Source organism: Ursus arctos, unplaced genomic scaffold (assembly GCF_023065955.2).
Source record: "Ursus arctos isolate Adak ecotype North America unplaced genomic scaffold, UrsArc2.0 scaffold_25, whole genome shotgun sequence".
Lineage (NCBI taxonomy): Eukaryota > Metazoa > Chordata > Mammalia > Carnivora > Ursidae > Ursus > Ursus arctos.
Window position 1 is genome coordinate 31251485 of NW_026622930.1, and position 23303 is coordinate 31274787.

At 53.7% G+C, this 23303-nt stretch overlaps 1 protein-coding gene across 3 annotated transcripts in view; it reads left to right on the plus strand.

The window, feature by feature from the left end:
- ACTN1 (actinin alpha 1) overlaps positions 1-9917 on the plus strand; it is a 92773-nt gene extending 82856 nt beyond the window's left edge. The window contains exons 12-22 of one of the 3 annotated variants that reach the window (XM_026519667.4): positions 82-232; positions 708-816; positions 1140-1280; positions 2079-2261; positions 2545-2679; positions 3819-3998; positions 4694-4840; positions 5823-5903; positions 6371-6436; positions 7610-7768; positions 9183-9917. In XM_026519667.4, coding sequence (XP_026375452.1) covers positions 82-232; positions 708-816; positions 1140-1280; positions 2079-2261; positions 2545-2679; positions 3819-3998; positions 4694-4840; positions 5823-5903; positions 6371-6436; positions 7610-7768; positions 9183-9341 — 1511 coding nt within the window. In that variant the 3' untranslated portion in view covers positions 9342-9917. The remainder of the gene's footprint in view (positions 1-81; positions 233-707; positions 817-1139; positions 1281-2078; positions 2262-2544; positions 2680-3818; positions 3999-4693; positions 4841-5822; positions 5904-6370; positions 6437-7609; positions 7769-9182) is intronic. The other 2 variants (XM_026519668.4, XM_026519670.4) reach the window with 2 other exon arrangements.
- Positions 9918-23303: the final 13386 nt, after the last annotated feature.

The following is a 23303-nucleotide window of genomic DNA, read 5'->3' on the forward strand; positions in this document are numbered from 1 at the left end:
CCCTGGGGGTGGCCGGTCAGGGCCGAGAAGATGGGGCCTCTGGCTTCTGCTCAGCCTTGTCTCCCCTCTCTCCGAACCCAGGCAAAGAGGCTATGCTACGGCAGAAGGACTATGAGACCGCCACCCTCTCGGAGATCAAGGCCCTGCTCAAGAAGCACGAGGCCTTTGAGAGCGACCTGGCTGCCCACCAGGACCGCGTGGAGCAGATCGCAGCCATCGCGCAGGAGCTCAAGTAGGCGTGGCCCCGAGAGGGCTGGGGCTGCGGTGGGAAGTGGGGTGTAGCTGTGAAAAGCGAGGAAGGTGGGTACAGCGGGCGCCCGGGCGGGAACGGCGTCCGTACAGAAGACTGCGAGCGTCGCCCCGGGAGGAGAATGGGCCCGTGACCCTCCTGCTGAGGGCATCCGGTCCTTCCCTGTAACTAGTGCAGGACCCCGAGCTCTCGCTGGGCCTCAGAGGCTCCCTGCCATGGGGCATTGGGGTCAAGACTGGCATCGCCTCCGGCCGAGGTGTGGCGAGAACTGGCTTTCATCTGTCTCCCAGCAGTCTTCTGGAAGCCAAGGCGTTGGGGGTGGGAGGGGCACCTGGAGGTCTCGAAGAAGGGAGCACACCTGGTCTCCCTGTACCACGCGCGCCCCAGCCCCGGGGAGAGGAGAGCAGGCCCTGGAGGTAACCCGGGTCACCAGACCTTCCTGTCTCCTCCCTTCTAGTGAGCTGGACTATTACGACTCCCCCAATGTGAACGCCCGGTGCCAGAAGATCTGTGACCAGTGGGACAGTCTGGGAGCCCTGACCCAGAAGCGGAGGGAGGCTCTGGAGGTGAGGGCCCCTGGGGGGATGGAGGCCTGCCTCGAGCGGCCATTGGAGGACTTTCCTACTCCACAGATCAGACTGGGGGCCAGGCTGGGGGATTCCAGTGTGGGACGGTCTGTAGATCCCACGTTAAGAACCGGTGTCCCAGAGAAAGCCTATTCTTTCTGTCTGACTCAGTCCGGTGCTTCCAGACCTAGACCCCTTGTGGCTGGCCAGGAGGACCTTGGAGGTTCGGGACGAGGGGCGGTGGGCAGGGAGTGGTGATTCCAGATAGGACTCTGCTGAATACCTCCCTGTATCCGCCCCTTCCCCTCAATTGTCACTCCCAGCGGACAGAGAAACTGCTGGAGACCATTGACCAGCTGTACTTGGAGTATGCCAAGCGGGCCGCACCCTTCAACAACTGGATGGAGGGGGCCATGGAAGATTTGCAGGACACCTTCATCGTGCACACCATCGAGGAGATCCAGGTGTGCTGCAGACCCCTCACGCCGGAGGCCTGCTCCCCCAGGCCCCTGTGCAAACCGCACTCCTGCAGGGCTGCTCTGTGGGGGTGGGGAGAGCAGCCAAGGATTTTCTACATTTGAACGAATTACATTTTATGTATTTTGATTAGGTAATAGATGCAGATGGCATAAAATCTAGAGGATAAAAAGGACATGCTGTAAATTCTCCCTCCTACCCTAGTGCCTTCCCCAGAGGGAAGCAGTATGCCCGCGCTGGCTCTGCATATGCAGGCTAAGATATTTATTTATTAATGTGGTTCTTCCCCATACCCCTTTATAACACGAAAAACAGCTCTTATTATATACTGTATTCTGAACCCTTGTTTTTAACTAATATTTTGGAGCTCATGCATTGCAATAAACAGCTGCCTCGTTCTATACAGCTGCAGGGAATTTGATTTAAAAGATTTTGCCAAGGAAGCCTGGGTTGGGGAAGGTCACCTGGGGAGCAGACCTGGGGCACCGTTTGTCCCCGACCTGGCTGTGGGGTGGTGTACCCTCTAGGGCGGTTGCTCCTGGTTTCACCAGCCCTCAGCGTGAAGCTCTTGCTTAGATGGCCCTGCCTTCACCTCCCCACGGCCAGCCCCGGCCTCCTGGTTCTCAGCCATGAGCATCCTGGCTTGATGCCTCTGGGTCTCCCAGCTGGTGTGGGGCCAGGCCTTCAGGGGCCCTCCCGTGCCCCCCCACCCTGGGACCTGTAGGGCTCCCTTAGTTCGTCTTGCCCACAGGAGGCACCAGTCACCATGCTTCTCTTGCATCCAGGGACTGACCACAGCCCACGAGCAGTTCAAGGCCACCCTCCCTGATGCCGACAAGGAGCGCCTGGCCATCCTGGGTATCCATAATGAGGTGTCCAAGATTGTCCAGACCTACCACGTCAACATGGCGGGCACCAACCCCTACACAACCATCACTCCTCAGGAGATCAATGGCAAATGGGACCATGTGAGTCCAAGGGCTGGGTGGGGCGTTGGCTGGGCCGTTGAAAGTTTTATCCCCCTTTTAGGTTGATTTTTATTGATTTTCATTGATTTTATTTTTTTCATCATCACACGGTAAGCACTCATCTGTCCAGTTAATGAACGATGGAGTTTCTGGAACAGGTCCATGTTCACTCCTGTTCTGTAACTGACTGGCCCCTTCCCTTCATGCCTCCTCCATTTCCTCATGTGAAGTACGGGGCAGGTGACTGGCCCGTTCCCCATGTCCATGATCGTCCCCACCCCAGGTGCGACAGTTGGTGCCACGGAGGGACCAGGCCCTGACGGAGGAGCACGCCCGCCAACAGCACAACGAGAGGCTACGTAAGCAGTTCGCAGCCCAGGCCAACGTCATCGGGCCCTGGATTCAGACCAAGATGGAGGTGGGTCCCCTCACGGGAGGCAGGGATGGGGGCTTCCACCCCTTCCCAGCACCGTCCCAGCCAGTCAGGCTTGCCCTGTCTCCTCCCAGGTGGGACCCCGGGAGGAATGCTGGTTCCAAGCCCACGATTGGTCTGCTGCCCTACAGAGGGCGTGGAGCCTGTCAGGGAAGGCCAGTGGGTTGATCCCCATCTCTGGTTTGCGAGCAAAGACCCACCCAGGGGTCATTAAAGAGCCACATGAGAAAGTCCCACAGAAGGATGAGTGCCCGGGAACTGACTAGCTTATTTATCCTGTGGCTTATTTGCCTGACCAGGTCTCCCTTCCTCCCGAGCAGAGAGCTTTGTCAAAAAGGAGGATCTTTCCAGAGAGAGAGAACTGAGTCTCGGACAAGAGTGGAGTTTTTTTGTTGAATTGTTGGGCATGGTGTCCCTCTGAGCTCCTTGAGGGCAGAGACCATTCGCTCGAGCTTGTGTTTGTGTGTCTCCTGCACCCCACCCCCACCTGCTTGGCACACTGTGCATAGTAGCTGCTTAAGAAAGACTTGCTGGGTCAGTTGAGCGCACAGAAAAGGCTTTTACAAACAAGGTTTGTTTCCAGAGATGAAGTACAGACAGAAAGGGGGGGATGAGGCCTGGCCCGTGGGGCAGGTGGGACTGAGGCAGGCTGGGGCAGGCACCCTGGGGGCAGGGCGGCAGGTGCATGGCCACCGAGGAGGCACGTCTGGTGCCGTGAGGCTGTGAGGAAGCTGGCTCTGTGAGCGGAGAGTCCCTGAGGTGGGGGGTAGTTGGGAACAAGACCTGGGCTGGGAGTTTGAATGGCAAGCAGAGGAGTGGACATTTAGGTTGGGGACTGACCTTCCAGCCCCTTTCTGAGGCTGAGAGGCACCCGGGGGACGGGAGGTATGTCGTCTGGTGGTGACGGTGCTTCTCATACCCCTTTATGGTGCTGTTTCCATACCAAGGTGTGTCCCTGCTGAATGTGTCTTGTTCTCGGTTGACTGATGACCACTGATGGGGTCCCTGGTGCTGGGATGGGAACCGAGAATCATCTGAGGGGCTGACGATGATGACCTGGGTGCCCCAGTCCCTACCCCAGGGACGGAGTGGGGCGGTCTGACAAGGGCTTCCTCCCCGAGCAGGAGATCGGGCGCATCTCCATTGAGATGCACGGGACCCTGGAGGACCAGCTTAGCCACCTGCGGCAGTACGAGAAGAGCATCGTCAACTACAAGCCCAAGATCGACCAGCTGGAGGGCGACCACCAGCTCATCCAGGAGGCGCTCATCTTCGACAACAAGCACACCAACTACACCATGGAGGTGGGCGGCGCCGACCTTGCTTCTCCAGGAGGGGCGCCCCGGAGCCCCTTCTGCTCCCCACCCCCTGGGGCTGGCACAGGGCCAGTTACCAGTCTCCCCAGGAAAGTGCTCAGAGTGGGAGGACAAACTCACTTGGGAGTGAGGGGGTACTCGCTGCCGCTCCGCTCCGGAGCTCCGGGTCCTCGGGCCCTTCTGAATTTCCCAGGGAGCTTGTGGACAATGCAGACGTCCAGGCTCCAGCTCCAGGGTTTGATTCACTAGGTCTGGGATGAGGCCGAGGAATCTAAATTTTGAACCAGCGCCCTGGTGATTCAGAGGCAGGTGGTCTCCAGACACGGGCTTAGGCACCTGCTTTCCAGGTGGTGAATGGTCTGGACCATGAGGGTGTGTGCATGTGGCGTGAGAACAGGGTGTGCAGGGCCCTCCTTCCTGGCCTGACTCACGCCGTGCGTTAGTTCTGGTCTTTGCTGCCCCCCCCCCCCCCCCGTGGAGGCCACGCCCTCCTGTGCTTCCCTTTCATCATCTGGGTCCTCTGTCCTGGTGTTTTGTCCTTGTCCTGTGATGCTGTCAGTCTGGCTCAAAGTCCAGATCTGATTACTTGGGCCGTTTCGATAGTTGCGGGAAGGAGTAGCCAGGAGCAGCCAAGGCCCAGGCGTGGTGCCCCTTTGCTGACAGGCTCCTCATCCCCCCCCCAGCACATCCGTGTGGGCTGGGAGCAGCTGCTCACCACCATCGCCAGGACCATCAACGAAGTGGAGAACCAGATCCTGACCCGAGATGCCAAGGGCATCAGCCAGGAGCAGATGAATGAGTTCCGGGCCTCCTTCAACCACTTTGACCGGGTGAGAGCCCCACCCCCCGCACCTAGAGCAGTCCCCACCCCTGTCCCAGGGCCCTGGGGGGCACTGCCTAGGAGGTGGGCAGCCATGCTGGGCCAGTTCCTGGGCAAGGGAGGAGGAGGAGGAAGAGGAGGAGGGAGAGCAGGAAGTCAGCCTGCCCTGACTTTCCGCACCTCACGGCTGGCCTTAGAAAGCCTGTCCCGGTGTGCTGTGAGCTTCCCTGCTTTTCTGGAGCAAGAGCTCATGTAGCGAGCGGAGAGAGGATCTCTGGCCCCTGACACTTGCTCTCCTGCCACGAGGACTCAGCCCTTGGGAGCAAGGCTACCGTAGCCTCAGGGGCCGGCCTGCTGTCCCCTGGCTGTGGGGACTATTGCTCGCCTCTGTCTCAGGACAGAGGAGCAAAGGCTCCCTCCCCACCCCACCCCCAGCAGCCTTTGGGAGACTCTGTGGGGGCGTCAGCGTTGTTCACCCTGGGTTCTCATCCTAGCTCTGGGACGGGCTGGGCTGTACATGGGCCATCCCTCCCGGTGCCCTGGGGCCTCTGGGTAGCCAGAGGGGTGGGAGCATGGGGTTTGGTGCTGCCCACCACCCTGCCTGCTTCCCTGTCCTCCAGCCTCCTGGGTGTGTGAAGCCCTCTGGGAAAGCCGGGTCGGGGCCTTGGGGCTGGGTGGGCCGGGCCCTTCTGGGGGAGCTTCTCACCCCCGTGGCTCACCGTGTCCCCCTCTGGCCTGCTTCCCGGAGCAGAGCTGCGTGTGCCAGGGAGAGGGCACCCTCTGGACCTCGTCTGTGTGTCTAACTGTGTGCACTTTTATTTCCCCTCCTCCCCTGCCCCTTCCACCCTCCACCCTCTCCCTCCGCATGCCTTCGTCCCCGTGTCTCCCCACACACGCCACCCTCCACCCGGGGCATGGCCCACCCCCCTCCCCTCACGGCCTCCACCTCCCTGGCACCGCATGGCTGGCTGCCTGGCACACGTCGGCCCCAGGATCACTCCGGCACGCTGGGTCCCGAGGAGTTCAAAGCCTGCCTCATCAGCTTGGGTTATGATATTGGCAACGACCCGCAGGTACTCGCCTCCTGCACGCAGCACGCTCAGGGGTGGCGTCCGGGGCGAGAAATAACGCGTTTCTCCTTTTTCTTTTCTCTCTCTGTCTGGCTCTCCCTGTCTCCCCTTTCCTGTGGGCCTCGGGGCTCGTCCTCTCCTGCTGTCCCTGCCTGGCCCACGTCGGGCTCCTCTTCCCACTGCTCCAACCTCTGCCCTCTGCCCTCGGTCATCTTTCATGGGAACCTGCTCGGGGCCCCCCTTCCTCTCTCCTCGTCTCTCTCCATCCTGTGGATGGACTTTGGCCTATCCCTGTTCTCTCTCCTCCCCGTGGACGTGTCTCCTCTGTGCTCCTCTTCCCTTCCTGACCCCCCAACCGTACCCCTCGACCTCCTCTTCTGGCCGTCTGCGCCCTGTCTTCCTGGCCCCGGGCCGGCCCTTCCTCCTCCGGCCTCTGACCCTCCTGTGTCTTGGTGCCACTGCCCCCACAGAAGAAGACAGGCATGATGGACACGGATGATTTCCGCGCCTGCCTTATCTCCATGGGTTACAACATGGTAATGTAAACCCCGCCCTCTGTTCTGACGAGGGCCCGCCAGCTGGCCAGAGAAGCCGAGGCCTGGCCAGGGCAGGCTGCGAGGCCTCAGGCTGGGGGCTGCTCTCCCTGGAGGGGCCTCACAGTTCCCGTCCGTGGGGAAGATGGCGCCCTGATGGCTGGGCCCAGCCTCATGGCGCGTGTGTGTCCCAGAGGTCTGGCCTTCTCACCTCGGTCTCTGTGCTGGCGTATTTTTTGGTACTTACTGTGGAGAGGGGCTTTTTCACTCCCATGGTGGATGGTGGGGCTGACCCCAAGGCTAGCAGGAAGGACTGGAGGTTTGGACTTCCTGGGTTGGGTTTCATCTCTCAGGAAGCGCAGAGATTTTTGCCTCGCCCTGTTGGTGGCTCCAGCCACGCCTGTCGTCCCTTGGCCTTCCCAGCCTTCCCAGTTGTGTGCCCTCATGCAGGCCTTCTGAGTAGAGCGGGGGCCTAAGCTGGGCAGCCAGGCAGCTCCCGGGCCACGGCACAAAGGGCAGAGCTTGTGGGCTGCCCCGTGAAGGGCAAGGGCTCTAGACGCAGGGAGCCCAGGAGCAAATCCCAGCTCTGCCATCAGCAACTTGGGGCCCAGGATGAGGTGAGGGGACCCCTGCAGAAGGAGCTTCTGTGAGTGTTGTGCACGGGTCTGACACAGGGAAAGTACGGTGTGGTGGGGAGAACACAGGTTGTGGAGCCAGACCAAGTTCAAATCCCAACTCTATTACCTGCTGGCTGTGTGACCTTGAGCAAGTCACCAAGCCTGTCTGGGCCTCCGGTTGCCCTTCTGGAATCCAGATGGAAATAATAACAACCTGTGCCATATGGTGGTGGGGAGGGTGAAATGAGGTGAAATGCATCCAGCCGTTAGAAGAGTACCTGCCCCGTGCTCTCAGCCATGACGACTGTTGTCAGCATTGTCGCCGTTTGCTTCGACGGGAAACTGTGGGGTGTGGGAAGCCTGAACTGGGTCTTCGCTCTTGGGTGTGATGTCCCTGTGATGCTCTTAGGACAGCCCAGTTTAGGTCAGGGGGCCGTTGTGCCCCCCTCTAACAGCCTCAGGCCACTCTGAGCCCCCAGGGCCTTCTGGTCCGTATGAGACATTCCCAGCAGCCTGTGGCTGAGAGGCTGACAGGCCTGGGGTTGGCTCTTCTCTCCAGGGAGAGGCAGAATTTGCCCGTATCATGAGCATCGTGGATCCCAACCGCCTGGGGGTAGTGACATTCCAGGCCTTCATCGACTTTATGTCTCGGGAGACGGCCGACACAGACACAGCAGACCAAGTCATGGCCTCCTTCAAGATCCTGGCTGGGGACAAGGTGGGTCTGCTATGCTGTGGGCACTGTGCCGGGGCCACTCCGATCTGGAGGGGAGGTCACTTGCACCCTGTGGCCCCTTCCTCCCACTGGAGCTCCCCCTGCTGTCCATCTCTACCTATTTCTGTAATGCTTTGGGATCAGCTAAGGTGTTAGGACACAATATGAGCTTAAGGGGGTCTCCTGCCAGGGCGTGGGACTCCTTAGCACTTGGGCAAGAGTGATGAGTGGTAGAGACGGGTAGAGTGGGGTGGGGGGTGTGGCTGAGTGATGAAAGGGCCAGCTGAGAACTTAGACTTTCACCGTTACATCACTCTGGGCGCAGGCGCAGAGCGTGGGCAGGGAGTGGGAGGCAAGCACGTTTCGGTCTACCCTGGGCAGCAGTCAGTTCTGGTTTCCAAATTTCCCAAGTTCCCTGCAATGCCCTGCCTGGCAATGGAACAGTGGGAGCACGAGGGGGAACTGGCAGAGAGGGGGATGTCTGGAGGCCAGATTTCTTTTCTATAAAATCCATAGGATAATCCTTCTGCCATCCTTCCTTCAGACTGAAAAGATTTGAGTTATAAAAAGCCAAAGCCAATGGGGAGCATAATTTCTGAAATGTCTCGGTCTATAAGGGAAAAAGACTGAGCCCACAGAGGTTCCTAAAGGTCGGTTCCTAAAGTTTAAGGACACCCTATTAGAGTCCTAGCATCTTGTCACTTGAAGTGACTCTGGGTCTCTGAGGTCCAGAAAGGGGCCTGGGCTCCTGACTTTCGGAGTGACCTGGGGGTGACCCCGCCCTCCTCGAAACAGTTCCTAGGGGACTCTGGCAGAGGTAGGGCATGGGGCTGGGGGCCTGCCTTGTGGGTCAGAGCCTCCAAGTGAGCTGTTCTGGAGCCTAAAACCCCCAAAAGAAGCAGCTTCCCAGTAGACCTGTCACAGGCACCCAGAGACCTGGGCTGGGAACCAGGCGTGGGCGGGGGGGGCAGACCCACGTCTTGCAAATGTGGTAGAGATAGCTGTCAGCCACAGCCACGTCACACCTGGGTGCTCACTGTATTGGCTGAAGTTACATGACCTGCAGAGCGCTCGCTTGAGCGGGCGAGGGTCCCACTTTGTTACCAGACCCCCTGCTGGTTTTGCTCCAGCCCGTGGTGCCTGCAGTCAAGAGCGATCCATGAAATTACAGGTGCAGTTAGCACTTGAATTAGCATGGAAACAGGCCAGAGTAGTTATGGAAATGGCAAACAGGAGATCGGAAATGAACGTGTATTTTGTATATGCACACGTGCGTGTATCCGTACGTATACATGATACACATGTGGGTACGTATGCCTGTGCACGTGTCTGTATCCAGAAGCAGGAGGGAGGGGACGGAGCGGGGTGTTGCCGCCCCCAGTGACATCCCGGCCCCCCTGCCCCGCTCTCTCTGCAGAACTACATCACGGTGGACGAGCTGCGCCGAGAGCTGCCGCCCGACCAGGCCGAGTACTGCATCGCTCGGATGGCCCCCTACACCGGCCACGACGCCGTGCCGGGTGCTCTGGACTACATGTCCTTCTCCACGGCGCTGTACGGCGAGAGCGACCTCTAACCCGCCCGCCCAGGCCAGCGCCCTCGCCCTGCCCGCTGTGCATCCCCTGCCCTGCGCCCCCTGCTGCCCCATCTCCCGCCCAGGTTTGGTCTCCTCGCTCAGGCTCCAACCGGGCGAGCCGGGACCCACGTGGCATCGAGCCTCCCTGCCCGCAAAGTGACAGTTTACAAAATTATTTTCTGCAAAAAAGAAAAAAAAAAGTTACGTTAAAAAAAGTAAAAAAAAAAAAAAACAACCAAAAAACCACATATTTTATTATAGAAAAAGTATTTTTTTCTCCACCAGACTTAAATGGAAAAGAGGAAAAATTAACTGTTTGCACCAAAATGTTTTGTTTTGTTGTGACATAGGACAATAACCAAGCACAATGTTCTATTCTGTACTTTTTATCGATTTTTTTTCTCTCTGTATCATCTGCTGTATTCATTTCTCCAATCTCATGTCCACCTTGATGTGGGAGTTGGGGGGGTGGGGTAGGGGGGTATCTCGTCAGAAGGCACATTGGTGCATGTGTGTTTGCTAGCTCACTTGTCCATGAAAATATTTTATGATATTAAAGAAAATCTTTTGAAATGGCTGTTTTTTAAGGAAGAGAATTTATGTGTCTTGTCTTCTCGGTTATAAGTCTAGAGGTGTGGTTAGCACAGTTTTTTTTCCTTTAGTTTTACTATTGCCGATTAAAAACGAACAAGATTGGAGAGTGTGGACAATTTTGATAATACTTGTCACACATCATATTAAAGCAACAGCACTCCCATGACTAGTCTTGGCCTGCTCCTTGCTTACTGTTTTCCAGAAGGGTGCCTGAGGTCAAGGACGATGGGGGCCACCTGTACCCAACCTTAATAGGTTTTCGACCCTGGCACAATGCCGTCCTCCTACACTTCACTATCTTTATTTTAAAAAAGGAAAGGTGGTTTCCTCAGAAGGCTCGTATGAGTTGAAGATAAGGTCACAGACGTGTAAGGAAGGCACTCTGTAATAAGTCCTACCTTTGTTCTCAATGGCATCAGACAGCTCTGTAGCATCTGTGTGCCCCCCCCTTGCTACTCAAAATGTCCTGCAGTTGGGGCGCCTGGGTGGCTCAGTCAGTTAAGCGTCTGCCTTTAGCTCGGGGTCCTGGGATCGAGCCCCAAGTCTGTTTCTCCCTGTCCCTCTGCCCCTCCCTCTGCCCTTCCCCCTGTTTGTGCTCTCTGTCTCTCAAATAAATAAAATCTTAAAAAAAGAAAACAAAACAGTGTCCTGCAGAAAGCAGCTCTCCAGCATCACCTGGGAGCTTGCTGGAAATGCAGAGTCTCAGGCCCCACCCCAGACTTTCAGAATCTGCATCTTAATAAGATCCCCATAGACTGCCATTTCCAAAGTGGGGAAACTGCACCAGAGTTCCCTTAGCTATTACGTGGCAATAACAGTGCTATTGGAAAGCCAGTGCGGCAACACGTAGAGCTCCTAGAATCCTAGAACGTTCTAGAATACTCACTGCCCAGGAAAGAGGCAAGAGGACTGTTCAGAAGGAAGGACATGGGGTAGAGGTCGGCATTTGCTTTGGAAACATTCCTGTAGGATTTACCACCGGCTGGTGAAAAGTCCAGTAAATGCTCGGTGTGGGTCTGTAGTGGGTGCAGCTCCAAGGGGGAAAACCGTGGAACAAGGCCAGAGCCTCGTCTCAGAGGGTCAAGTCCTTTGACAGAGGGTAGGGCACAGGATACCCTGTTTTCGCTATTGACATGCAAGTCGAGCCGAGGGCGTGGTGGTACAGGAGTCGAGGAGAGGGGAAATTGTTCCAAGCAGAAAGTTTCCCAAACCCAAGGTGCCAGCACTTTACCATACCGCAGTTTCTAGAGGTATCAATCGACCTTTCCACTGCTCACATTAGAAAAGGGTAAGAGTCATTTGAACCACAGTACGCTTACTAACTGCACGTCCTGTAGACAATGTCCTTATTTGATAGTCTCAATATTCAAGTGTGCTTGTTTGTCTGCAGATGACGATAGTTGCTTTAAATTTTCAATCTGCTAAAGAGAAAGCATTTTAAAATCTATTCTTGAAGCTATTTAGGTGATCACACACGTCTTACTATATTGATAACGTCATTTTTTCTGTAAAAATAAAAACACTCTTGCTTGTCCTAATCATTCATACATGTAACAGTTAACCATCCCAAACAACCCCATTTAAATCTCCCAAAATAATTAAGTTCCTGTAAATATTTTAAACATATTGACAGATTTTAATAATTCTTTCTGGTACATCAGACTCCCCACTGAGGCGAATTCAAATCGAGGCTGCAAATTCTTGCTCAGCACAAAACAATTGAACTATTAGAAATGTAAATCAGAGTCTCTGGAGCAGTTCAAAGCTGTTTACTAACAGTTCTCTTCCGCCTCCCAAATGAAAATCACACATCTCATCTCAATTTCACATTCCAGATAAAAACCCCCAAGCGAATATATGCCAGATTGTCTTACGAGTTCAAGGTCCTTAAATTAATCCACAGGTTGTCATGCGTATAAACCCGCTGAACACCCCCAAAATCTTCATACTGAGAGTTGGTTTTCCTTCATCCATGCACTTCTTTCTACATAGCTGATCTCAAGTCCCCCTGTCACTCATTGCTGGGTTTTCGGGTCACAGGTTGAGAACTGTGACATGCATCAGTGGGGAGTCCGAACCAGGACCCAGGATGAGGTGCTCACCCGCTTCCAGGTTCCACCCAAGGCACCGGGGAGCTCATGGCGTGGACTCCAGAGTCCAGCATTGTTTGCTTTGTCACCAGGGTCCCTGGGCCCAGGCCCCTCCTCTGGGGCTTTGTCAGCAGCCCGTCGCCTCACTCCCTTGCTGGTCATCCTTTGTATCTCACCGTGGGCCGCTCTTCATCGTGAACCACTCCAGTTTGCTCTAAATGATTGGGTACGTGGAATTTTCTACCCTGACGAAGGGGGCAGTTGATTGTTCCTGCATCCGTGGGAGGAACGCATCGAGTCTCTTTCTTGCCCAGCTAGGGCATGCGTTCCTCTTGTATTCTCATCTGCGTCTGCCCATACCTTTGGAGGGCATTTGCTGACAGCCTGATGAAAGCCAGTCTGGAAATACAGCTCCTCTTTCTCTGGCCTGTCAAGCCTTTGGTGAAATCCTACGACCATTGCAAATCCCAGGCCTGTCTCAGGAACCTCTGTGTCCTCTGTCCCTGGGCCCACTCAGAACTGTCCCTGGATAAGGACCAGTGCCCGAAGGGTACAGTCAGTAGGGTGAGTGAGTTACCAGAACTGAGAACAGATAAGATTTCCTTAGGTTGTAAGGACATCAGAGGCTTTGTCAGTTCTTTGGCCTGTGCCACAGGGCGGGGCTGTGGCATGGACGGTGTCCCAGGGTGGCGTGCGTGGTGGGGAGTGCCTCTGAGCTGCCCCATCTAAACCCAGCCCAGGACTAGGGTCTGCCTTCCTGTCACTAGGGAAGAAATACAACCTCTCGCGACATCAGTGCCTTTCAAGGGAGACACGTGGGCTCAGGTGTGCCCTGCAACTTCCCAGCTGGGCACATCACCTCCCTACATGGCGTCACCAATGCCACATCTGTGCTGGCACGTTGTAGGCAGTTAATAGGGGACAATAAGTATTAATACAGTTTCTTTTTTAATTAGCCATGCTTTGTTAAGCTATTTTAAATATTCTTAAGGCAAGAGGCGCCTGGGTGGCACAGCGGTTAAGCGTCTGCCCTCAGCTCAGTGTGTGATCCCGGCGATCTGGGATCGAGCCCCACATCAGGCTCCTCCGCTATGAGCCTGTTTCTTCCTCTCCCACTCCCCCTGCTTGTGTTCCCTCTCTCGCTGGCTGTCTCTATCTCTGTCAAATAAATAAATAAAATCTTTAAAAAAATATATTCTTAAGGCAAAAAGGCCTGACTCTAGAAAAATACTGGTAAGGGGAGTCCTCTTCCCGTATTTGAGTTCTGTGGTGGGCTGAATACTGGTCCCCACAGTCCACGCCCTAACGCCTGGAGCCTGCGATTACTTTACGTGGCAGATGGGACTTTGCAGATGTAATTAAGGATCTGGAGATGGGGAGATGATTCTGGATGATCTGGGTGGGCCTTCATAAAGAGGTAGGCCAGAGTGTGAAAGTCAGAGAAGAAGAAGTGATGGAGGTAGAGGTTGGAGCGCTGTAGGCCGTCAGCCGAGGCATGCGAACGGCCTGCAGAAGTTAGAACAGGCAAGGGCACGGAGTCTCCCCTAGAGCCTCCAGAAGAAAGGCAGCCCTGCTGACTGACTTTGGCTTCCTGGCCTCCAGAACCACAGGCACACCTGGTTTCACGTAGCACTTGGTAGATCACGTGTTTCTTACAAATTGAAGGTTTGTGGCCACCCTGAGTGGAGCAAGTCTTGGTGCCATTTTTCTAACAACATTTGCTCACTTTATGTCTCTGTGCCAATAAAGTATTTTAAAATTAAGGCCCATGCATTGTTTTTTTTTTTTCTTTTTTCTTTTAGACACAATGTTATCGCGCATGTAATAGGCCGTGGTATAGTGCCAACACAACTTTTACCTGCAGTGGGGGACCAAGAACTCCCTTTGGCTCGCTTTATTTTTTTATTGTTTTTAAAAGCTTTTATTTATTCATTTGAGACACAGAGAAGGCACGAGCAGGTGGAGAAGCAGAGGGAGAAGCAGGTTCCCCGCTGAGCCAGGAGCTCGATGTGGGGCTCGATCCCAGCACCCTGGGATCATGACCTGAGCCACCCGGGCGCCCCTGGCTTGCTTTACTGCGATGTCTGCTCTGTTGCGGTGGTGGGGAATGGAATCTGCAATAGCTCCGAGCTAGATGCCCGTAGAAGATAATAAATCCGTGTTGTCTTCGGCTACGACGTGTGTGGTAATTTATTGTGTCAGCCGCAGGAAACTAATACGCTCCATCGTCCAGGCCTCTGGGAAGTCTGGCTGCTTCCCTGATGTCAGTGGCCCAGGTTAGAGGCCTGAGGCTCTGGAGAAACCGCTCCAGCTTCAAAGGCCTAAGTTGGCAATGTTGGTGCTTGGGAGGCCGCCACGGCTGTCGGACCAGAGCCCCAGCCCTAGACATGCTAGCCCACAGAGAAGGGAGATGGAAGCTACAGCCTGAAACTCCAAAAGGGCCAGAATGGCTGGGCCTGCAGGAGACTGGGGAGCTGGTTAGCAGCATGGCTGAGGGGCTGAGGGCTGCAGGCAGGACACAACCTAGGCCACTAAGTTGTTTGAGAACATCAGGAGCTGAGGTTTTATTTCATTTTCAGTCTCTGTGGGTCAGACCTAATGGAGATGTCCCCTTGTCCTTTCAGAATTTTCTGACCCTCCCAGTCTCTACTCACTGCAAAATTCTTTTTAGTTCCAAATTTAGACCCGGTGGTGAGCGTAGCATTTCAGGAAGAGAGGAAGGAGCCATTCTCATGACAAGGTAATAGCGTGGGGAGTGCAGAAGGGATGGGTGAACCATTTCCCGGGAAGCTTACATGGGCCTCCGTGACGGGCTAAATGTGGGACGAAGGACAAGAATGTCCACAGAATGTTAGTGTCAGAAAACGGTTGAGGTCATGGAGTCCAATCTTTCCATGTGACAGAGAAGACTACAGCCTGAGAGCAACGCTTGCTCGAGGTCGCAGAGGCAGGTTGAGGCAGAGCTGCGGGAGAATCCAGGTCTCCTGACTCACAGCCCAGTGCTCTGTGCAGAACAGCCAAGTTGGAGCCAAGGTAGGTGGGAGGAGAGAGAGACAGGAAGAGAAAGAGAGAGGAGGATATTTCGTTTTCATACACAATCAGCCTGAGATCATCAGATGTAATAACTCGTTACCCAACCCGGTGTCATTTGTGGATGAAGCTCGGTCGCTACTAGGCATGTACTGATTAGGACACTTGTAGTGAGTTGCCGGAGTCACAAAACGCAAGCTGCACGGCTGAAGCCAGAAGGCTGGTTTTACCGGCTTGGATAACCGAAGTGTGCGGGCTCCTGCTGGCTGCCCAGGTGCCTGAAGCAGGGGCTCCCACGACGCCAGCAGGACATGGTTTCTCTGGATTGACCCCATTCTCATGTAGGCTCTCCCTCCCAGGGGGCGAAACAGCCAGGGGCTCCAGGCTCACCACCTTGCAATTTCGAGTCTAGCAAAGAGACTCGAGGAGCGAGCAACATCCCCCGGAGGTGTGCAATATGGTGGCCTCAGCCAGGGCCACGGGGTTGCTCCCTGGCTGCGTTTGGCCTGTGTGTGCACCCTAGAGGGGAGGGTGCAGCCCCCCGCCAGGCCACCTGGACGTGCAGTGGGGGTGGCAGGGCCCTTTCTGGCAAGCGACCCACAAGACGCTGCCTCCCCACAAAACTCACGTAAGGGGTGGGCTCTCCAGAAGCTGATGCTGGCCAGCCAACAAACGACATCCTCCACGACAGCGGGAAGGAACGGAGTCCTCGCGCAGGTCAGGGGCTGTGGCTGGAGGCAAGGGGAATTGGGGCTGGCACGATGGCCAGCCGGTACCACATCACAGGCCGCTGCCCTCACCGCCCTGCTCATACGCAGCCAACTTCCACCTCCCGTTCTTGCACCTCTGTGCCCGGGAACTTTCCTCCCAGAGCCACCGAAGGCCACCCTGCCCGAGGATGAGCAGGCCACTTGAGGCAGCTTCTAGGGAGAATGTGTGCCAGCTCCCTCCCCCCTCAGATGACATTACTGGGAGGCTCAGGCTTGGCACGGTTTCACAGCGTTATCCCAACAGGATTAAGCCCAGCTGCCCATGGAGCTTAGGGCACAGGCAGCCCCGGGAGGTGGCTCTGGGGATACCCCACATGAGCACACAGCCCATTCGCAGGGAAGTGCCCCAGAGTGACCCCCTGAGAGCCTCCATCCAGACCCTTGAGATGCGTCCCAGGGGAGTCCCAGGCCCCGTCCAAACACCGTCCTAGAACACGTGGACCTGCTGGTTGAAGAGTCTCCGCCTGCGGCCCGTTGAGAAGGAAACACCAAGCGTGCCGGGAGGGGGCAGCCTCCTCTCTCTGGGCCGCAGGCCCGTATTTCTTCACGTGCAGCTGGCAGCTGGTGGCCAGGAAAATAAGGTGCCTCCGGTGGGCTTGCAGAGGAGTGGGGCATCCTGGTGTCAGGCCCGTGGGCACTCAGAAAACTGTCCCTGGGCACCTGTGGGAGACTCCAGGCTTAGGAGCAAAATTCCCATAATTCAAGGCAATGGGAAAACAGTTCTGTATGCAAAACTTTTCACTGTATGTTATATTTACGACACTTATATCCATGAAGTGCTGCCCGGAGGAGGTCTGACGTTGGGTTACTAACCCAGAGCCCAGTAAGCCCCCCCACCCTCCTCACCCACCACCTGAAAATGCCATTGGAGAAGGCCGGTCTTAAAACGAGCTGGGTGGATGTTGCCCTCCAGCGGCCAAGCGCGTCCTAACAGCGTGTGGCGGGGGGAGAGTGGCAGGGAGCAAAACCAGAGCTCTCACCGCGACATCCTGCCCTGCTTCCATTTGCTCCGCTACCAACGTGTCTCAACCAGGGAATTTCTGGGATGGCGAGGGCCCTTGGCCTGTGCCACAGAGGGACGGCGGGAGCAGCCGGGCACGCTTAGCAGGAGAAAAACAAGGGCTAACATTTGTTGAGCACTTCCTTTGGCCCAAGTCTTAAGCCATTTATGTGCATTCAGTCTTCACACAGACTATTATTATCCCTTTAAAAACCAGGAAACCAAGGCACAGAAATCTTAAGTTAGTGACCGGGATTTGAACCCAGGTCCCTCTAATCCCCAGAAGCAGAAACTGCATTTCTTTCACCTTATTAGTGGTTCTCAGACCCTGCTGGGCTCAAGAATTGTTCTGGAAGTTTGTCAAGGATGCAGATCCAGGGCTCTGTCCCCTGAGAATGTGATGGAGTGGGTCTAAGAGGAGCAAAGACACCTGAGCGTCTGTCCTTAGGACATTCCGGGTAGAACCCGGCAAGTACTCCAAGCAGGTTCACGGGCCACACTTTAGGAAACACCGAAGTAAAATCTCATCATTGCCAGGAGGGTGATACGAGAAAGCACTTCCTTTTTTTTGTTTGTTTGTTTAAGATTTTATTTATTTATTTGAGAGAGAGAGAGAATGAGCAGGGTGGAGGGGCAGAGGGAGAGAGAGCAGCAGACTCTCCACGGGGCAGGGAGCCCGCCAAGGGGCTCTATCCCAGGACCCTGAGATCATAACCTGAGCTGAAGGCAGATGCTCAACTGACTGAGCCACCCAGGTGCCCCAAGAAAGAACTTTCTAGTCATGTATGCGGATTCGATTCATGTCTGCATGCCAAGCATTTTGATAGGTGCTCTCACGAACATGGTCTCAGCCCCCTCCCTGGTAACTCTGGGGGCTCCGTGTCCCCATTGCGCAGATGACGATGCCTCCCAAGAGGGAACAACCCCCCCCCCACTTTCTTCTACTTGGAGGTTCCTTTCAGTCAGCATTCCACTCTGTGTTTACAGTGGGTCTCCTGTGATGCCCTCCAAAATAGGCCATTGCTGCATAGGGATTATCTTGAACTGAAGGTGACTGAGAAGCAGATATAAGAAAGGCTCCCTGTTCTCCTCCTATTTGCTGGAAAGCGGGACACGCAATTGTGAAAGCGTCCCCTTCTCCCCTTTCTACAGGGAAGACAGAAGTTGGTCACCAGAGAGAACTCTATCCCCATATCAGCCCACGATGGCACCGGAGGAACCCGCATTACAAACCTTGCTAAAACCGGCCCTTTGTTAGCATTCATTTCCCCGTTTGCCTTCCCACAATTTGCTGCCCTAGAAACTCAGTCTTTTTTTTTTTTTTTTTTTTTGTCGTGCTGTTTCTCTAAAAACGTATTGTTCTTCTGTCGAGATGCTGTATAAGCCCAAGTTCTAACCACCCTTTTGAGTTATTCAACTCAGCACTCCTGTGCGAATGTGGGAGGAACGTGTCAAAAAACTTCTGTTTTTCGCTTGTTGATCTGTCCTTTTTTCATCAAAACTCCACCTTTTGTCATTAACTGACGTTTACCTCATTTGGTACTTCAAAATGAAGGATAACTTGGTATATTAAAAAGTTAATGAAGATTAAAAATTATCTCAATTTTCTTTATCTACCTCTTAAAGCAGTAAGTGACTTCCTTCTGTTTTGAGGCTTTTCCTCTGAAGTACAATGATCATTATTTTAGATTTATGATTTTCACAGAGAAATATGGCTTGGGTCAATAATCATCCATCTGATTTAAGGAAGAGCTACCATTTAAAATAGACAGGGGTGCCTGGGAGGCTTAAATCGGTTAAGAGTCTGACTCTTGATCTCGGCTCAAGTCTTGATCTCAGGGTCATGAGTTCGAGCCCCATGTTGGGCTCCACATGGGGCATAGAGCTGATTTAAGATAATAAATAAATAAATAAATAAATAAATAAATAGACAAATATCTGAATCATTCTAGAAGATCTACTATTTGTTAACCTTTTTTTTCCCCCAAATTTGTGAAATTATTTGTTAATTTTTTTTCTCGAGAATCTGAGCCCAAATACCTACGGAAACAAAACTCAGAAGAAAATTTTTGGTCTAATATTACATTTGCTATTATGGAAGTAGTTCTAGATAAAGTGGAAAATACTTCTGAAATCTGTCTTTTGTTAGTCTAATTGACAGTGCCCCAGCCAATGAACCTGAGATGAGTAGAGGAAAAAAAAGGTTTTCTTTCCTTCCCCTACACCCCCGTGGAAATTAAGCACCTTGATGTTGCTGGGGACATTTGCATCGTCTGGCAGGGGCCCAGAGTAAGTGCAGGTAGTGCTGTTGTGCCAAAATGCCCCAGCTGCCAGGAGCAGGCTTGGGGAGGCGTTGCCAGGCCTAGGGAGCAGCGGCCGCATGGGTCACCGGGGGGCATCAGTCCTGGGATCTGGAGGAGCTAATCCCTGGGACAAGCCCTGGGGAGGGGCAGGTGGGAGCCAAGTCCTGGTCACTGTGGGGCTGCCCGCAGAGCGCCATCAAACCAGGACACATCGTCTGCGAGGAAGAGGTCCTGTGTGGCAGGCCAAGGGGCAAGGGCAGCGTGACAAGTCCCAGCAGGCTGGGAGGAGGGAGGCCAACTTGCTCTCAGTTGGGGGCCCTACCTCTGCGGCCCCTTGTCATTGTCTTCCAAATAAAGCACTCATTCTTAAATCCCTGACTGAGGGTCTGTTTTTAGGGCAAACGCAAACCAAGCCGGTGGCCCTCCCTGGGCCCCGAGCCCCTGGCAGGCTGCTCCTTTGGTGGCACGCTGGTCTCCATGTAAGATCTCGCTGACTGGCAAATACGCAAAGCTCTGGTTTGCAGTATTTGCTGATTTCTGGGTGTGAGTACTCCCACCGTGGCTGATGTCCATCGACGGAGTTGATGTCCCTGCCCACAGCGTAGAAAGGGGGTGCCCGCTGCTGGCTCTCAGGGTGGGGTGAGCTGGCTCGGCACGGCCCCACCCCTGTGACACCCAGCACGCGCTACTGTAAGTGTCTGCCCCTGCTCCGCGTCCCTCTGCGGTGTCCCGTCGTCTTAGCACTCAGCAGCGCCCACTCATCCTCGATACCAATATATCTTGAGCCAATGAGAGGAGCAAAGTGGTAGTAGAGTTGAGAACAGCTGCCAGAAAGGTGTGTCTGGGCGGAGGAGAAGGGACCCATGGGCCTGGCAGAGCCAAAGCCTGCCTGGAGGTCGTCTTCTGGCCGAGACCTGAGTCTCTGAGCACAAATTTCGAATCCACCAGACCCGGCAGGGAGAAACTGAACACCCAGGCGTCAGCAAGAATAAAGCCCAAATGGGGTTAAAGGGCATGTGGGGGAATGTCAGGACTTTGGGAAGCAGGTGACTGCAGCATAGAGGAGGAGAAAGGAGAGGTGTCCCTCTGCCTCTGGGGGACAGAGGCTCTGGTTTGATCTGCTATCCCACTGGCCCTCCCTAACCCCCCAGGCCAGAAGCCAGGCAGGCCTGCCAGTGGCCCACCAGCTGTTTTGAACATGGGAGCCCTGACTTGGCCATCCTGTTAGTCAGTTCCAGTCTGACAAGAGAACTTGCAATTCGTGTCTTTCCCCAAACTGCTACCTTTGCGAGCTCCTGCAGCCTCTTTCCCCAGAGCCTGGTGAGAGAAGCGGGGAGCAAGCTGGGTCAGTAAAGACCCAGTAGGGCTGGGAAGGCAACAGGGAACCCACAGTGAGAGCTGGGAGGATGGGAGGTAGAGATAGGTCAGGGAGGCCAAGTTCACTGAGTGGCTGCAGAACCAGGTGAGCTGGGAGCCATGAACCAGGCCTTCTAGAAGCTTCTGAGCTTGGAGCTGAAGATTAAGGATTCAAATAGAGCAGATGAGAATGACCTACCTACTCTGGGGAATTAGCCTGGGCCCGAGGACAGAAAGGACAAACTGGCTTTGGTCTTGCCCCCCTCACCTTCTCTAGAAGGCGAGAGACTCGGACGACACAGTGGGAAGCATAGGGCCAGCGAACCTGGGTTTGAATCCTACTTCTGCTGCTTACTAGCTTTGTGACCTTGGGAAGGCTGTTCACGCTGGGTCTCATTCCTCACCTGTGAGGTGAGGCTCCTGGGGTTGTATAATAACGTATGCCAGCTGACCAACACGGTGCCAGCAATATGATTAGGGTTCAGTAAGTAATACCGGATTTCACTGAATCTAACATGTCATCAATTTTTATTTCTCAGTTTATTGAGATATTATTGAATGCCACGAATTTTAAGAGGCACCTTTTGGGGGAGAATGCTTTTACAACATGTATCTTGCACACTTTACATATCTCACCATGTTATTTGTCAGTTCTACTTCAATTAAAAAATAAAATCATCTGGGGCACCTCGTTGGGCGTCTGCCTTTGGCTCAGGGTGTGATCCCAGCATTATGGGATCGAGCCCCACATCAGGCTCCTCCGCTATGAGCCTGCTTCTCCCTCTCCCACTCCCCCTGCTTGTGTTCCCTCTCTCACTGGCTGTCTCTATCTCTGTCAAATAAATAAATAAAATCTTTAAAAATAAATAAATAAATAAAATCATCTTTATTTTATGCTCTTCTAAGAAAGAAAACAAAGCTGCCAAATAAACCGACCTGCCATCAATTGTAAGACATATCCAGATTTCAGAGATAATAAAATGTGAAAAAAAGTACCCCTTAGCACTGAAGACATGCTGTAGTTCTTTTTTTTTTTTTTTTTTTTTTCCTTCTCATTTGTGATTTTTATGCTTCTGGACTTTTCTGCCTCTGGAATATTGTAGAGTGTCATAACCCCTCACTGAGCACCCCGCCCCCCGCCTGGCTGAAGACAGTTTCCGATCCTCTTGCCCTCTCTTTCCCTTGCATATGCTGCTGCCCTCCCACCACTGGAGCTTGGGGGTGGGGGATGTGCGTCCTTTCGGTTTCAAGGGGCCCAGGAAGTCAGGGTCTGCAGTGGCTCGCACTGTGTCCAGGACTTTCTGTCCTCCCAGGGCTGTGGATGTTGGTCCCCATGGGTGTCCCATCTTTTGGGAGGCTGACAGGCCGGTCTGATTGCTCCCAGCTGTGGCATGCAGAAGTGTAGGACGCAGTGAGACAGGCCACAGGCTCCCTCGAGCTGCAATGCTAACCATGTGTCCCCCAGGGGCTGGTTCCGGCATGTGGCAGTCTCTGAGCCTGATGCCACCCGGGCACACGTCCCGATTTGGCTTCCCCTTCAGCTCTCTGTCCCGTCAAATGTCTTCTTTTAATGCACAACTCACGACTTACTTCCCTTTTGCTACACTCTTAAGGTGAGGCTGATGGCTATGATGCCAAAATTGGTTTCCAAAGATTTGTTGTTGTTGTTTTGAGATATCTTGGCGAAATAGTTGGTAGGTTTCTGTATGAAAGTCATATCTGCATTCCAAAACCTATCGACCAATCGTCGAGCTCCTCAGTGTACTCTGAAACCCTAACCCCGACCCCAGTTTACTCTGGGTACTTGGACACCGAGAAAAGTGGTTTTCTTTGGAAAATGTACAATAGGATTTTTTTTTTAATTGCAGAGTTGGAGTTTTGGAATTAGATGGACACTTCCCGGTGTGTTGCTGTTATGAATGAGGCTACAGAGGAAACCCCTGAACATTATCTTTATACCCGTGAATGTGGATGTGTCTGTTAGGCTCATTACCAGTAATGGGATTGCTGTATTGATGAGATTGCGCTTTTATAATTTGATAGGCTGGAAATTACCTTTCATTTATGTTCTTACCTTAATGTTTGAGAGAGCTCATTTGATTACGTCTATTTTTTGGATTTTTTAAAAATTTATTTTTATTCGAGAGAGGGCAGAGTGAACAAGAGAGAACACGAGTTGGAGGGGAGGGGTAGAGGGAGAGGGAGTAGCAGACTGCCCGCTGAGCAGGGTGTCAGAAAGGGGGGCTCAATCCCAGGACCCTTTGGGATCATGCCCTAAGCCGGAGGCAGACAGTTAACTCACTGAGCCACCCAGGTGCCCTGAGACCCCATTTGTTTAAAGATGAGCTTAAGACAATCTAATAGGATAAAAGCTGCATAACTAATTTGATATATGAAGTGGTAGGGATCATCACCAATTAGATGTCAGCATATTTGTATATGTGTGAATGCAAATACATAATCTTTTCATTGCCTAAGGTTTATAAATCGGGTGCCTGGGGCTTTTTAAAAACACTGCTTTATTGAGGTCTGATTGATAATTAGAAAGCTGTGGATATTTAATGTATACAAGTTGATGCGCTTGTGTCTGGCACCTTTTAAGTCTCTCCACACCTGGAAATCACACAATTAACGTACGTGGGGGGCCAATAAATTACACATCACTGTTGTTACCGGGCTTTTAAAATGAGAAAAATCAAGCCCAGCTGGGAGGACCTTGCCGCAATCCTGTTTTGGGCCAGCAGATGGCGCCTGTGCTCCCCAGTGGCCACCCTGCTGTGAAACTGGACTTAATATAGAAACCCGATGTTGCCCTGAAC